General features: G+C 37.7%; 1 protein-coding gene across 1 annotated transcript; it reads right to left on the bottom strand.

Moving 5' to 3' along the window:
* Nucleotides 1-4,370: 4,370 nt before the first annotated feature.
* LOC108620610 (uncharacterized) lies at nucleotides 4,371-4,983 on the bottom strand. The gene is made up of 3 exons (XM_089468810.1): nucleotides 4,906-4,983; nucleotides 4,801-4,831; nucleotides 4,371-4,726 (listed from the first exon to the last, which is right to left on the bottom strand). Exons 1-3 carry the CDS (start codon nucleotides 4,981-4,983, stop codon nucleotides 4,371-4,373), a joined length of 465 nt encoding a protein of 154 aa, XP_089324936.1.
* Between the last annotated feature and the right edge of the window lie 10,316 nt (nucleotides 4,984-15,299).

The raw sequence follows: 15,299 nt of genomic DNA, 5'->3' as shown, positions 1-15,299 counted from the left end.
GGTGAGGGAGGGTTGATGCAAGTGGTGGCTGGTGCAAGTGGATCAGTAACAAGTCTCACGACAGCAACACCTACGCACTGTCAGCCACACAATGGGCAACATACCACAAAACAAGTGTTGGGCAGTTAAGTTTTTGCCTCGAAAAGGATGTGTGTGTGTGTGCGTGCGAGAGTGTGCATATATGTGTACGTGTGTGTGATTGTGTGTAGTTACTGTTTCAGGCCCGAGTGTCAAATGCAAAACCGGATGCGGAAATGCAGGCAGCCGGAGAGGAAAAGAGCGAACGACAGACAGACAGGACAAAAGCCGGCAGCCGGCCTGGACGCACGGAACCAGCCAGTCAGGCGGGCAGACAAATCAGCTTTGCTCACACACACACACACGCACATACGGACACACATATTCGCTGGGACAGACGCACAGTTGAGTGATTTTTCGATTATCATTTGCACGCCTTGGGTGACAAATCAAATGCTCAGCAAGTGCACTGAAGCTTCTCTGAGGCCCTCATCTGGGCCTGCCAGCTTGGCCAATCACTCGATGTGGCTGTTGTTGTTGGTATTTTTCCCAGTTGATGTGCTACTATGTAAGTGGACTGGTTAAGTTTTACAGGTGTTTATAGCCAAAAACCCTCTGAGTTATCAAAGCAACATTTTGTGTGTGATTTGTAGCGAAAAGTTTGCAAAACACTTACTAATCTAACCAGGATAGGCATGCTGTTGATGAGGCACAGTATTTAAAGTCTTCTTCCATTAGATATATTCGTATAACATTGCAAAAAAAGAAAGGAGAAAATTTTAAATGATTTTCAAAATTTATTTGATTTAAAATATTAATAAAGAAATATATTTTAGTTAATTTGTGTTAAGTAAAATATATTAAAATAATATTTCATAAATTTCTCTGACTTTCCAATTTTTTACATAATATAATATTTTTATATAAAATTTATTTAATTTTCAATTTTAATCTGAAGTTATTCCAACTAAATATGTTTTAGATAAATATATGTATTATATATGAATATAAATAAATATAAGAATGATATTAATAATAAATATATATAATAATAAGAAATACATATGTTTAAGTTAATTTGTATTAAGTAAATTATATTATAATATTTCATTAATTTCTGCGACTTTCCAATTTTTTAATTAATATATTTTTTTAGAAATAAATAAAAATAAATACATACAATACATAAAATATATTTTTATATATGAATATTTGCATAATTCACAAATTTTCTCCCAGATTGTTCTCAATTCTGTTTACACAATTTCAGCTGTTTAAATAGTAATTTGAAATTGCCTTTGGGTTTTAATTTCCCATATATTCTCATATATTAGTTTGTATTTCTATTATTTTCCATCAGAAACATTCTCACAAAATACAAAAAAAAAAAAAGTTCTATTCATATAATATTAAAATTAAATTTTGTCTAATTGAAAATAATTACAAATAAATATGTTTAAGTTAATTGGTATGAAATGAGTAGTATTACAATAATATTTCACAAATATTGCCGATATTGAGCTCAACTCTAGTTACACAAATTGAGCTATTCAAATAGCAATTTCGACTTGCCTTTGGGCTTAATTTTCACATATATTTGCCTATGCTGGGGCCCAGCGTATAATCATTGTAGTTTGTAGTTGAAGTTCCCTTGTACAACATGACGTATGCGCGTTATTAATGCGCCCAGCATAAATAGCCATGCAATTTATATGCGCATTTTATGACAGAGCACATATGCATATGCAAATGCAGTTGCATCTGTCTCCTAGCCAGCGTGCGTGTGTGTGTGAGTGTGTGTGTGTGTGTGTCTGTGTCTGTGTGTGTTTGTTGATTTTAATTACAAGCCTTGCATCGGTCGGCTATGCTGGGGCAGCATTACTCAGGGCTTGGCTGGGTCCTTCTATTGAAATGTACGATTTTAATTGCACTGCGAAGGCAAGCCAAGGACAACGTTTATAGCTGATGGATTTTGTTGATTGTAGGCAAAGAGACGATTGACAAATTAAATTGCTTATTGATGAGCGGTTGCCCTACCACCCTCTCTCTCTCTCTCTCTCGCTCTCTCTCTCACTCACACACTCTCCTTTTGTGTGTATAGAGTCGAAATTGCATACGTCGACTGCTTTTAGGCGTCGGCAGAGTCGCAGTCGATGTTCTCCATGAAAATGAAATAAGTGCATAATGGAAATTTACGAAAGCCAATTTGGTAATAATTTAAATTGAATATTTATGTTGTTCTTGGCCATGCATACATATGCGTGGGTGTGTGTGAGTGTGTGTGTGTGAGTGTGGCACTTCATTTACAATCAACTGCGGGCATTGTGAGCAGCTATCGGAGCGAGCGAGATGAAGCGAGAGTCATGCATAGTACATTAGTTTTGAGTGCGCTGCCTATTTGCATATGTGTATTTGTCTTTTGCCAATGAATTTCTAAAACACACACACACGCACACACTCACACAGGCACAGCGTGGCTGGCTGAAGTTCGACTTCGTGCCCTGTCAAAACTTCAACTGTCAAAACACTGATGAGAGATCCATTTAAATTAGAGCTTTGTTTGTATTGCATTAAGAACAGGCAAATTTGCAATGTCTCTGTTTATCCATACACACATATATAGATAGATAACATATACATATGTACATATACATATGTATATTTGCAGCTGGAATATATATCTATAAGAACCATTAAGGCCACATACATTTGCATTTGTCGAGTGGCTAAGTGGCCAGAAAAATTGATGCCACATTATCTCAAATGGTTTATGAACTCAGTTGGGCATGAAAATATTTCACATACGACACGTTTGCCTAGCACAAACACACAAATATTGCATAAATATACAAATATACCGATAGAAAACACTTTGGCAGTTGACAAAAATTCACCAGCAAATTGCCACAAAATGTCTTTGAGCATTGTAAATGAATGCAATCTTCGATACTTTTACGGCTAAATCACTTTTAATGCACATGCAGTTGACGCGCTGCCAGGCAACACTCAACATTTCAGCATTCGAATCGATAAACTTTGATTTCGCAATGTGAGAATCATTTGCCTAAAATACTTTCGGATTTTCATCGCAGAGCTGAGAGAGTGAAGTGCAGGATTTTTGCGATAATTAAAATGCAGTTGAAGTGCTCGGGCAAACATTATTGAATGGAGAAGGGGAGGAGGAAAAGGGCGAACAAATAAGCTAAAGAGCATTAGAAATTGCAAGAAACATATTGCCATTTGAGATAGATACTAGTTTTATTTGAAAGCTATATGAATGCAATTACTTATGGATAAGCTCACATGTGGAATGAGAAGACTTTAGGTATGGGGTATACTCTTTCATGAAGAAGTTCTAGAACTCCTACAAACTAGGTAATTATATGTATAATGGATGGTATTTGTAAGAACAGCATTGTAAGTTGATGTATTGTTCTATGTGCCGTTGATCCCTCTCCTATGCGCTTACTTTGAACTAATAAATATAATTGTCAACTTATTCATGGTATTGCGTTTATAATATTTAGTATCCAATATCTTATTATTGGAGAATTATATCTTCATTGTATATATTATCCCATATTATATATGATATACATACGTACATGGCATATCTCATATGGAATCGCATATAGTATTTAGACAATATACCATATAAAATGGCCTAGAAATATAGTAGTATCAAATATTGTATTATAGTATTTGTAGTATAGTATTTGGTATATACTATATTTAGTATCGTATATCGTAAATAATATATTTTGTATACCACAATATTCTGTATAGTACTATTTATCACTTAATATACATATATATCGTGTATAATCTTGTATATGTAGAGTATATATCGTATATCATAGCCTGGTCATCCTTTATTTATCTGCATATTCTTAATCATTCTGATTCAATCGCAATTTACCTTCCAGCCTATTCAATTAAAACTTAAAATCAACTCAAACTCTTCCTTAGTTAGTTGCTTCTTATACAAATTCCTGCTAATACAAATTCTTTAGAATAGGCACAATAAAACGAGAAAGTGAAAGATTCGATTAACATTATTCAATTCCCAAACAAAAGCAGACCCATTCCGCCAGTTCGCCTCAATCGTCCATTAATACAGTCTGAGGCACGAAATCAATGGCTGAGCAATTTGAAATATGCAGCAGGGCTAACACGTGCCGGGCTCCTCATGGCGCCAAATTGTCAACTGAGCTACCTGACCTCAGACCGCTTGCTGGCCCGGGTCAACTCAAATATCCATCAGCAGCTTAACACCTCCGAGCCCTAAGCCAGGCTATAACTTCTGCTCCATTTAGCAGCCGCTCCATTACGAATTCTAAGCAATTTCCTTATCAGCTTAGATAAAATCGTGGCCGGCAGTGATGCGTTGCGAATCCCGCCAGTCCCGCCAGACCCGCCATACAATAATAATTAGCATAGGGACAACGAACCACTCCAGAACTCGAAAGTTTATCATTTCGGGCGAACGTATTGCTGCCACTTATCGTCATCATCAACGGCAGCAGGAACTTCATCATTGCCTTCCTTGTTGGCGTACAGAATTCATAACTTTGGTGAATATTATTAAAATATGTACGGCTGGTCGCTGTGAATGACTCGATGGAAGTGCCCTCTGTCTCTCTGCCCCCTAGTTCCAGGCTCCTGCCCTCTGCTGTCCTGCGCTGTTCTGTCTGCGGCAATTGTTGAGCTGGAAGCAATCAAAAATGTTGATAAAATAATTTCAAATTCCATTTATATCCTTAAGGACAATTTGGCATTCACCGGTACTAATAATATTATCAACAACACCGTCCTCGTTGTCGCCTCGTTGCTGCTGCTATTGTTGTTGTTGTTGTTGTTGTTGTTGTTGTTGTGGTTGTTGTTGACTGTGCTGAATTCATCGAAGCCGCATCCTCGCTGTTTGGGAACCTGTCCTGCGGCGCATTTCCTTTCGCTTCCTGGCATCGCTGGCGCTTTCGCAATTTGTCAGCAATTGAAATTCACCAAACATTTTTGAATTTGTTTGGCCGCGATTTCAGCTCGAGCCTCGCGTTCGGGTCTCGGTTTCATGGTTTCATGCCCAGCAGGCACATTTTGCATTTCTCTGTCCCATTCATCGATTGCCTTGGCGTTTGTCCTCCTGTCGCTTGTCGCAGTTGCTGCTGCTGCTGCCGTTGCTCGTTGCTCGTTGCTGGTTGCTGGCTGCTGGTTGTCGCTGTCATTGCATCTCGCCCGCTGCCGTTTGGCTGTCTGTGTTTGTAGCTTGCCTCTTGCCGCTGTGGCAGCCACGGCACCCACTGTTTTGATTTTTATCCACAGCGTGAATATGCAAATTGCCAATGAAACCAACAGCCAACAGCCACCAGCCACCAACCACCAACCAGGCAGCCACTTCACAAGCTCCAATTGTTGCCTGAATTCTCTCAGCTCGCTGCTCTAAAAGCTTTTTGGCCAAATGCTTTTCGGCCAGTCAGAGCCAATCAAACTTGCAGTCTGACAATTTTTAGTACAGGCCCTAGGTAGCTGCCCTCCGGCATATTCAATGTGACCAAATTAGAGGAGGCCATTCAATCTAAATGGAAATTTTGAATTATGCCCAAAGTGAACAATGAGTAAATTAAGAAATCAATGAGCAGGGTAACTCCATGAGTTTTAATAACTTTTGTAAAGTCACAAAGCAGAACAAAAATAAATAAAAAGCCAGTCATCAAAGTGTTTGTTCACTGTACCACAGATATTTCGACTTTTGGCATTATTCACGTTAACCAAAAGAAAACTATTATCAAACAATTTCAAGCAGCGGGAGAAACAAAATACTATATAGAGAGAAAAACGTGAAAAATGCAATTGCATATTCAAGTTTTGCACTTGAAATTCAGAGATTTGTATCGCTGCGCTCATATGAATAGCCAAAGAGTCTCAGACCCGGTAGCCAGCCGGCTTCGCTGTATTGGCTGGGCCGCTCTCTTGTCTCGGCACGAAACGGAAGCAGACGTGGAGCCGTGGAAAGGAACCACAGGGTGTCTAGCGAACAACGGGCGAGATAAATCTTTAGCCTTTGAACAAATGTTTGTGCATATTTGAACTTGCCAGCCAGCCGAGGCAAACCAATTTTAAATTGGCAAAAGGTTAAGCCCAAAAACTAACAGACCCGGCCAGGTGGGGGTAGCTAGCAGGGGGTGACAGCAGCCAGCAGAGAGCAGCTAGCAGCTAGCAGCCAGCAGTCAGCAGCTGAGGCAGCTCCTCTTTTTTTGGGGCTGCTACGTTCGCTGCATACATAATTAAGCTGGTCCCTGCATATTGGAATGCATTGATTTGATCATCAGAATGCCTCAAGAAATACGAAATAGTATCGGTGGACTGGCTACGTGTTGCTATCTATGATTGCAAGCACTACACGGAACTGTATCAATGCTCGCCCCAATACCGAAATTTCTATGCGCCAAATTGGAAATGTGCCTTTATTTCTGTCTCTGTGCCGTTCTATGTGATTCTCACAAATACAAGTCAGGCTTAGTTTAATTTTACTTTGCTGTTTTGATATTGAGTGCGAAGTTATCTTTGTTGCAGTGCTTTTCTATGTGATTCTCATTAAGAGAAATTATTTTCTTCACTCTCTCTGAATACTCTCATTTATTAATGCTCATTTATATAGAACATTTCGTTCACTTTGAAAATTTCTAGTGCCCCTCTATGTGATTCTCATGAATACAAGTAAGGCCTACTCGAACTCTTATGTAAATGTGTGTGAGGGTGTGATTTTAAGAATTTCTTTCTATGTGATTCTCTCTTAAGCATTAAGATTAAATAGAATGGCACGAACTATGTTTTTAAAAAGAATTAAAGAATATATAAAGGCCATGCTATTTAAATATAGGCGTGGCTCTAAACATATTAAAGGAGTTTGAGCATATGTAAGGTTTTTATAAAAATACTAATTGTAGAATCTTTCTTGATGACAAAAACTGTTGCTCACTAAAATAAGAAATGATGAACTGCTGGAAGCAATCGATTGACTGCTTGGACTCTGCTTGGCTTTTCAACTGTACAGGTCAAATGAGCCGTTAATGTCAATCCTTTTTCGTTTATTGGTTAATGTATGCATATCTGCATGTATGCATGCTCGCATGTATGCATGCTCGCATGTATGCATGCGAGTATGGCTATATGTGGTGGTAGTATGAATGTATGTTCGGCAGCTCGTTAAATTTCATTCAGTTCGCTATGAGGGGACACAGAAATTGCCATAAAATGAGTTTTTTGTGTTGAAAATAAAGGAAGGAAAAAAAGGCGAAGGAGAGGAAGAAGAGCAGAGCACGTTTGGTATGCTGACATTGATGTTGTGCTCCGTTGTCGTCCGTTGCCGCTGCGACTGCTGTCAATATCCACGTCATGCTCGGGCGGCGTCATCATCGTCGCCATCATCAACAGGCAACAAACAGGCAGTGCCAATCGAGTGAGCTCTTTCATTCGTTTGCCAGTGACAAAGCAGAGCGAGTGGACGGCCATTTGACCGGATATCGGCCAGCTCGACATTGGCCAATAATTCGCAGCTCTCGGCCGGCACAGAGATTGGCGCCGCACATATGCAACTAATTGATATTATATGAATGATATGTTAAATACGAATGGCCTGCACATGGCCAGATGAAAACAATGACAGCAAAAACCAATTGCCATTATTTATGCGAACAGCAAATAATAATAAAAAAATGTATTTTTCAGCTTTTTCATAAAGCCAATGGATTCGCAATTAAGCAGAAGACACAGGCCAGGACATGTGGGGCAAATGTGAATACTTGCATGTGCAATAAAAGGCATATGATGTTGAAATAAAATACAGTTTGTACAAAAAGTTTTTATTAGAGCAATTCATTAAAACACGAAAAGTTGTTGTTGAAAAATGTGTGACATTCTGAATATAAATTTAAGCGAATATATATAACAAAAATATTTATTATTAATACAATATATTTAATATTCGAAAATATTTTTCCTTTAACTTAATGTACGAATATTAAATAAACATTTAATAAATAGTATTTATTACAAAAGTAAATCATATAAATAATTTTATATTACATAATATTTTTTTTAAGAATATATATATATATATATATATATATATATATATATATATCCTTAAATCTAATCTAAATACATATATATATATATATATATATATATATATATATATATATATATATATATATATATATATATATATATATATATATATATATATATATGTATTTCTTATAAAAATTATATTATAATTATATTTTTTTTTTAACATTATATATTAAATATTTTACCAACTATAATATTTTTATTATATTTATTAATATTTAAAAATTTGATAAATATATTTCTTTAAATTATGGAAGTAAGTTAAAGGTAATATATAAATTGTAGTTTTCAAACAAATATTTATTTAAAATATTTTATATTTTATAATATTAATTAACATCAAATTTTATAATATTTTATAAATTCTGAAACAAAAATTTTGGACCAAAAATAATATATAATACCAATTATTATAAAAGTCTTTCCTTATAATACAATTTTTGTCTTTAAACGTTCTTCTTTTTTGACTCTCCTTAAATCTAATCTAAAATAAAGCGCCCTCTTCTGGTCACGCTAAGAACCTTGTAATCCCTTTCAGTTGACTTCTCCCGCCAAGCCTCTCGAATGTCATGTCCGCCTCTGCGAGACAGTCAGCATGAAGTCCTGGTAATTTGCATACTCCATTCGGATATTGTCATTGTAGCGAAGCAGCTGTACGGGCAGGGCAGCCTTAGGAGTGCACTTACCGTAACTCCTACACTTTGGCCAACTTAAATGCCAATTAGTTTCCATTTAGGCGAAGTTTGGCACTCGGAGACCGGCGCATCGTTCGCTCATTAACAATGCCAATTCGAAAAGTCTTACCAAATCCAAATGCAAATCCAATCGGGCTACAATGACGCGTCTAATTAGTCAGGTTGGCAGCCAAATCCCAAGCACGTTTTAGTCGTCCAGTCGCTGCTCTGTCCAGCGCCCCGCTGCGGGTCTCCGGGTGTCGGAGCATTATAAAATATTTCTCACTGTGGCGTTCACATCGAGTGGGGAATTAAACAAATTTATTTGCAAATCGAGCAACGACTCGAATGGAGTTGACTCGACATGGGCGACGACTCGTAGACTCGTCGACTCTACGTAACTTAATTTTGGGCAATGCCACGATGTATCCGCCCGCCCGTCCGCCTGTCCGTCTGTCCGTTTGTCCAGTATGAGCGCGCGGTCCTTGGTCTGGCAACAATTTATTAACACTTTTCTTGCTCGTGCTTCAATTCCCCCGACTGCGTGACTGTTGCACACAGTTGCCGCCAGCTGACCCTTCGCCTCCAGACATTAGATAACAATTCTCTTCCGTTCCGTTTGTGTGCAGCCAAAATCCTTGTCGGCTGACTGTTGTCTGTTGCGGCCCGTCGGGGTCATGTAATTTTGTTGCAGTTTTTAGCATGCGAACGCGCCACGAATGCTGAATGCTGAATACCGAACAGCGAATGCCGAATGCCGCCTGCTCCACTCACAAAACTAGCTTTTGCAGCTTTTTAATTAAAAAGGTCAGAGCGGGTTCAATTTATGCTGATGTTGCAAGCGCACCATAGCAGCGGCTAATCTCCCATTGAGAGAAAGACGTTTTAGCTGCCTCAGCAGTGGCTCCTTGGCTATTTAGTTGCTCCAATTATTGCAGCAGTTGGAGGCGGCCCTTGTTGTTGTTGCTGTCGTTGCTGTTGCTGCTGCAGCAACTCCATGACAGTTTATTGTTGTGACACATTGACAAATGCTTTTACACGCCACAAATCGTTAGGCCCACTGCGCCCCAAAACACATAATACCAATGCCAAAATGGCATGCCAATTAAACGGAGAGCAGCTAAGCAGAGATGGCCAAAAGTCGTGAGCTGAGAGCTGAAATTAACTTGAATTCTGCTCAGTTGAGAGGTTCTATATAACTGGATGAATTGAACTGGAGGGAACTGATCTCTTGGACAAGTTAGTTAAATCAGTCGATGACTATCTTAGCTGCTTTATTAGAATTACCTCCGCCTTCAACAGCTGATCTGCCTTACTTCTCTAACTTTTCTATAATCATTTTTCTACATTCGAACTTATTTGCTTTGCCTGATGAATTTGCCCTACCTTTTTCAATAATTTAGTGAACCCATTGTTGTCCAATATTTCAGCACAGCTTTACTCGATTAGTTGATTAATATCTTAGTTAGCATATTTTATACTTCCTTAACTTTGCTCTATTTATTAATAGCTTTGTTGGTATCTGATCTAGATGCTCAACTGTAGAATATCAATTTACTTTGTTCTACTTTGTTGGATTTATTGATATCTTGCCTTGCTCCAAAGATTTTCTCAGTCGATTTTCTATACTCTTCCTCAACTTCACTGGATCTGTTGAGTTCTATTTGTTAGCTGATATTTTCGATTTTTTCCCTCAAGCTTAGCTTCATCAGTTTTAATTTTTTTGAAATGTTGCTCAGCTTTACATAATCTGTTCGCATATGTATATAGCTGTATATTTATTTATATATAATATCTGCTCCTTTTCACTCTCTTTTTAAGATTTGCTGAAGTAGTTTTTCTTTCATTATAATCGATCAATTCTTTAACCAATATAGAACAAGATGAACTCCTATATCTATCAACAGACACGAGTTCGATCATTTCATATATATTATTTATAATTTCATATTCTTAATAATTTGCAACCAGCTGAATTACTTCCTCTAAGATCTCATAATTATCCTCTATTAATATACTTATATTTCAGCTAATCTATTATGCTCCTGAGTTACACTTTCCTTATATGAACTTTATATTCACATATGTATATAATCTCTAAGCTCTACTTACTTTCGTGACTCTACTCTATGCCCTCGCTCATCTCTAAGACTCCCGTGGAAAGCGCAGCTCTTTGTTCTGGCAACCGCTTTGCATTTGTTTAGCTGGTTCCGGCCTGTTGCCTGGCAATTGACATGATGATTTTGGGTACAAATTTTAGGTTCGTTGTTGTGGTCAACAGCAGTTGGAGTAGCCACAGCCACAGCCACAGCAGCAGCAGCAATAGCGCCGGCTCCTGTTCGCCATTCATGCAGCGCCCGTATGCATGTTTTGTTCACGTAATTGACAACAACAATTGACAATCGGGCGCAATGTCCATGCTTCGATGCTCGTTGCTCCAGCTCATCCTGTTGTTGTTGTTGCTGTTGTTGGCCTGTCATTATCCTGCAGCACACGGGACAGAGCAAAACGAAAAAAAGAGGAGTAGAAGAGAATTGCCGTGTGCTGTGCGCCTTTTAGCCGCTGTCTGTTGACCACCTGCGGCGCTAAAACTAAACATTTTCAGTATTCACAATTCAGTTGCTGTTGTCATTGCTGTCGTTGTTGTTGTTGTTGTTGTTGTTGTGTTGTCTGGAAAATATGTTGCGCCATGTTGGCTGCGGCATGCAACTCAGCAATTGCCAGCCATTCATTCAATTGCATTATTTATTAATCGAATGCTGTTGACACTCCAGCACTTGCCACAAAACATTCAGCGCAGCGCACCTCGATTACCAAATGCGTTTATTACAAAGGTAAATTATGGATAATTTAGCATAAACGCCGCTGCAACAATTGATTGAGCATTAGTCAAGCAATTTCACAAATTTTGTGAATGTTTAGCTTAAATTAGCTTAGGATTACAATGAATATACATATATAAATTTGATTGTATATATAAATTTTAAAAAAATTATATAAAATATATTTCGTTTACTTATTTCCCTTTAACATTTGGATAACAATCGCACTAAAATTTGTATACAAATATTTTTATAACAGATATTAGTTATTGCTTTTTAACTGAGCTAAGGATTTTCTATGATTTTTTTTTTTTTTTTTTCAAAATTCTTTTTATTTTTATTTTTGTTTATTTATTTATTTATTTTTTTTGACCAGCAAATCTCTATTTGACTTACAAATAATTATTTTCGAATTTCGAAATATTTATAATTATTAATGAATTATTACAAATTCATAAATAGGAATATATGCAGCTATATTCATTTAAATTATTTGGCTGTAGGCTTTCTCTTTGTAACGTAACCCGAAAGCTCTCTGATTGCATTCGTTAAATATTTGTTTTTAACCCGAACTATAAAATATGCCGCTATATGTATTCTTAAAGGGAACAAAAGTGGATGCATAAAAATTGCTCCCACCATAATGAATCCGCATGGGTCATAAAGAGAGGCTTTGCGTAACGCAGCAACAGCAGGCCACAGCCGTATCTGTGCAAATATGAATAACCATTCAATCAAGCGGCAAAAACAAGAAGCATATCTGGTTAAAAAATATGACCAGTCATTAATTTCGATGGATTATACGCGCTGAGCATTTACGGATATGGCCATTGCCCAGAACCGCGGCAAAAAACCTCCAGCCTCAAGCGGAAAATCCAAGGAGAAAAAACGAGTGGATATATGGGAGTATACCCTGTAAAAACATTGGGATTTCGTAACCAGAAATATTTGACTAACTTTAAAATATTTCCAACTTTAAAGTGCTCGGCTAGGGTATGGCACCAGAATTATTCAGAATTTTCGTTTGGCCAATTCGGGCACACTTTATAAATGGCATAGCCCCAGGCAGAGAGTGGGGCGACAAAAATCACCTCAATTAATTTAATTAGTCTGCGGTTGTTGCGCATTTGGCAGCAGTCGAGTCCCGTTCCGGCTTTGCTTTATTTCGGCAACTGCTGACTCCAAAAGTTTTAATGCAGCGCCCGACGAGCTGGGCTCGCTGGGAAGGTGTGCAGCGGCCATCAAATGCACAGCAGGGTCATGAGCTGGTCATGATTAATGTGACCGGGCCCTCCTGTGTGTGCTGCGCACTGGCCAAAAGTTTATGAGAAATCAGCGATAAAACGCTTGATAAACGATATTGAACGGCGAGTGACATTTGACAGTTGGAAACGCAGTGCTCGAAATGATGTCGAGACATCATCTTCCACAGCGCGCATCATAAATGCTGTCCAGCGGATGAAAGCGTTCTCTCTGGTATTTATGGCATCAAATATTTTGTATACTTGTTTTAAGTGTTGAAATTTTATTCTAGCTGGGATTTTTATTGCGCTGCTATTCAAGCGTGGACTTTGTTTGGAGCATAAAAATGTAAACAACTCCATTGATAAGCCCGGAACGGAGCGCAGCTTGGCTCAGTTGGTGGTGTGGCAGCACCTTTTGCATTTCCTGCACTCTGCTGTTAATGTTTTGTTTTCTTTTTGCTGGCTATTGAATTTCAGTTAAATATGGGCATTGGAATGTGGCTCATAATGCTCACAGATTGATTTTGATAGCGTGTGGCGAGCATGGAGATTTATATGTGTTTTGTTTTTGGGAGAAAACATAAGTTAATTGCCTCAAATTTGGTTTGGCTCAAGATGGACTATTTGAGAAGTGCATAGAGAGGCGCACAGTGTTTGTAGTTTATGGTTTTCGTTACATTTAATGCATAAATTACCTAGGTCTTAATTTAGATCAACAATGCATTGACTTGTCAGCTTTACTTGAATAACATATATGAAAATCACATAGAGGGGCGCATTTCTCAGCTTGTGGCTAAATTCGATTGACTGACATTTTGCTCTCATATCAAACTTGAGTTAATTGGCTCAAATTTAATTTAGGTCTTGCTGCCATAGTATTTGTTTATTTTTATTTTTTTTAACATATGAAGAGCTCATAGAGAGTCAGTCGGTTTAGGGTTTCCTCACATTTATGATGTGATTGCATCACTCTAAGCTCCATCTAATCCCCCGCTTCAGAGCATCGATCGCAGCGGTAAATTCTGAGAGTGCTTATAAAAAATATGTTCATGCATCAGTAAATAGTTTTGATTTTCGTTCACGATTTATTTTGAAGTGTGTGTGCGTGTGTAGAGCTATACGGATTATGCGATTTTATACGACTGCTGACTGGCTCTCTGGTTGTTAAAACAGATATTAGATTAAATGTGCGCTGCTTCAAATGCACTCGAGAGAAACCGAATAAAAAAAAAAAAAGAGAGAAAAACTCGACTTTAGCTCAATGGAGCTTTTTGGAAATTGGGCAGCAACTTTTATACATATGGAAAAATTTTCAATTTGAATCGATATGATTTAATTTATTTGGAATTTCTCTTCCGGTGCCGATGCATATATTTGTGAGCACTCTGGTATCGGCTTTCAACTTTGACAAATCATTTCCAGCTACAATTTCCTCTCGAGCGGCAGATAAAAAAATTAACGTTTATCATTTTTATTACGGTATGCAAATGTTTTTTTATTTTGTATTTTGTTTCTCTCCCTCCAATTGATAGAGACATTCGTTTGGTGACCCCTTTTACCTGCTGCTGCTGCTACTGCCTCACATATGTATGTATCTTCCGATTTTCTTTATTTATTTATATACATAGATATATATTGTCCATATTTTGTTGTGGCTTTTGCCATTTCATTTTGATTTATTTTAATTTGTAATAAATTACAACTTTCAACTGTGGTTAACACAATATTTATGCCTGTGGGGCCGCAGCATCAGATGCTCCACCTATTTGCCCTCAACATATTCGAATCAGTCGTGGCAGCACTTAATGGTTTTCCAATGTTAATGTGCTAAGCGAAAAAAAAAAAATACATATATGAAAAAAAAAAGTGAGAGTCTATTGAAAATGAATTATGAAATGTGAGCCAAGAGTTGAGAGTTATTATTGAAATACGAGCACGACGCAGCAGCAGCAGCAATTCCCTGCGAGCTCAAATGTTGATTGTCATTGCCAGCAGCATCTTCTGCTCTCGCTGCAATCTAGTCATGCCTCGAGCCATATGATATACGACGCGGTTATAAATACGTGGCAACTGGGGAAGGTGTCGTGCACAGTAGCTGCTTGCGGTATGTCTAACGGCTATCGGATGAGCTAGCGGTTAGCCAGCGTCTGGCTAAGGCTACGGCTCCGGCTATGGGTAATTGATCTTTGAGCGTGATGTATGGCAAAGTGTTGAACTTTTAGAGTTTCAGAATTTAAGTTTAAAGAACAAGACTTTCAATCGCTTTTTTTCAAATATATTTACAGAATATTTATTGATTTTATATAACCAATTGAACCTCTTGATATTAAATAAAAAAATATTCTGTTAATTATGTTGAGGATATTTAATCATTCAAGTCAATCAAGTCGCTTCCTCGTTAAATTGTATCA

This window comes from Drosophila arizonae, chromosome 4 (assembly GCF_054131065.1).
Source record: "Drosophila arizonae isolate 15081-1271.41 chromosome 4, UAZ_ARI_1.0, whole genome shotgun sequence".
NCBI lineage: Eukaryota > Metazoa > Arthropoda > Insecta > Diptera > Drosophilidae > Drosophila > Drosophila arizonae.
This window is presented reverse-complemented; position numbering and strand designations above follow the sequence as displayed.

What these genes read in the sequence shown, in the direction of transcription:
- LOC108620610 (XM_089468810.1), bottom strand. Translation starts at nt 4,983, where the DNA reads ATGCCAGGAAGCGAAAGGAAATGCGCCGCAGGACAGGTTCCCAAACAG. An exon ending in GCTTCGATGAATTCAGCACA is followed by an intron (nt 4,832 to 4,905) that starts GTCAACAACAAC and finishes GGCGACAACGAG; the next exon opens with GACGGTGTTGTTGATAATAT. An exon ending in TGATAATATTATTAGTACCG is followed by an intron (nt 4,727 to 4,800) that starts GTGAATGCCAAA and finishes GATTGCTTCCAG; the next exon opens with CTCAACAATTGCCGCAGACA.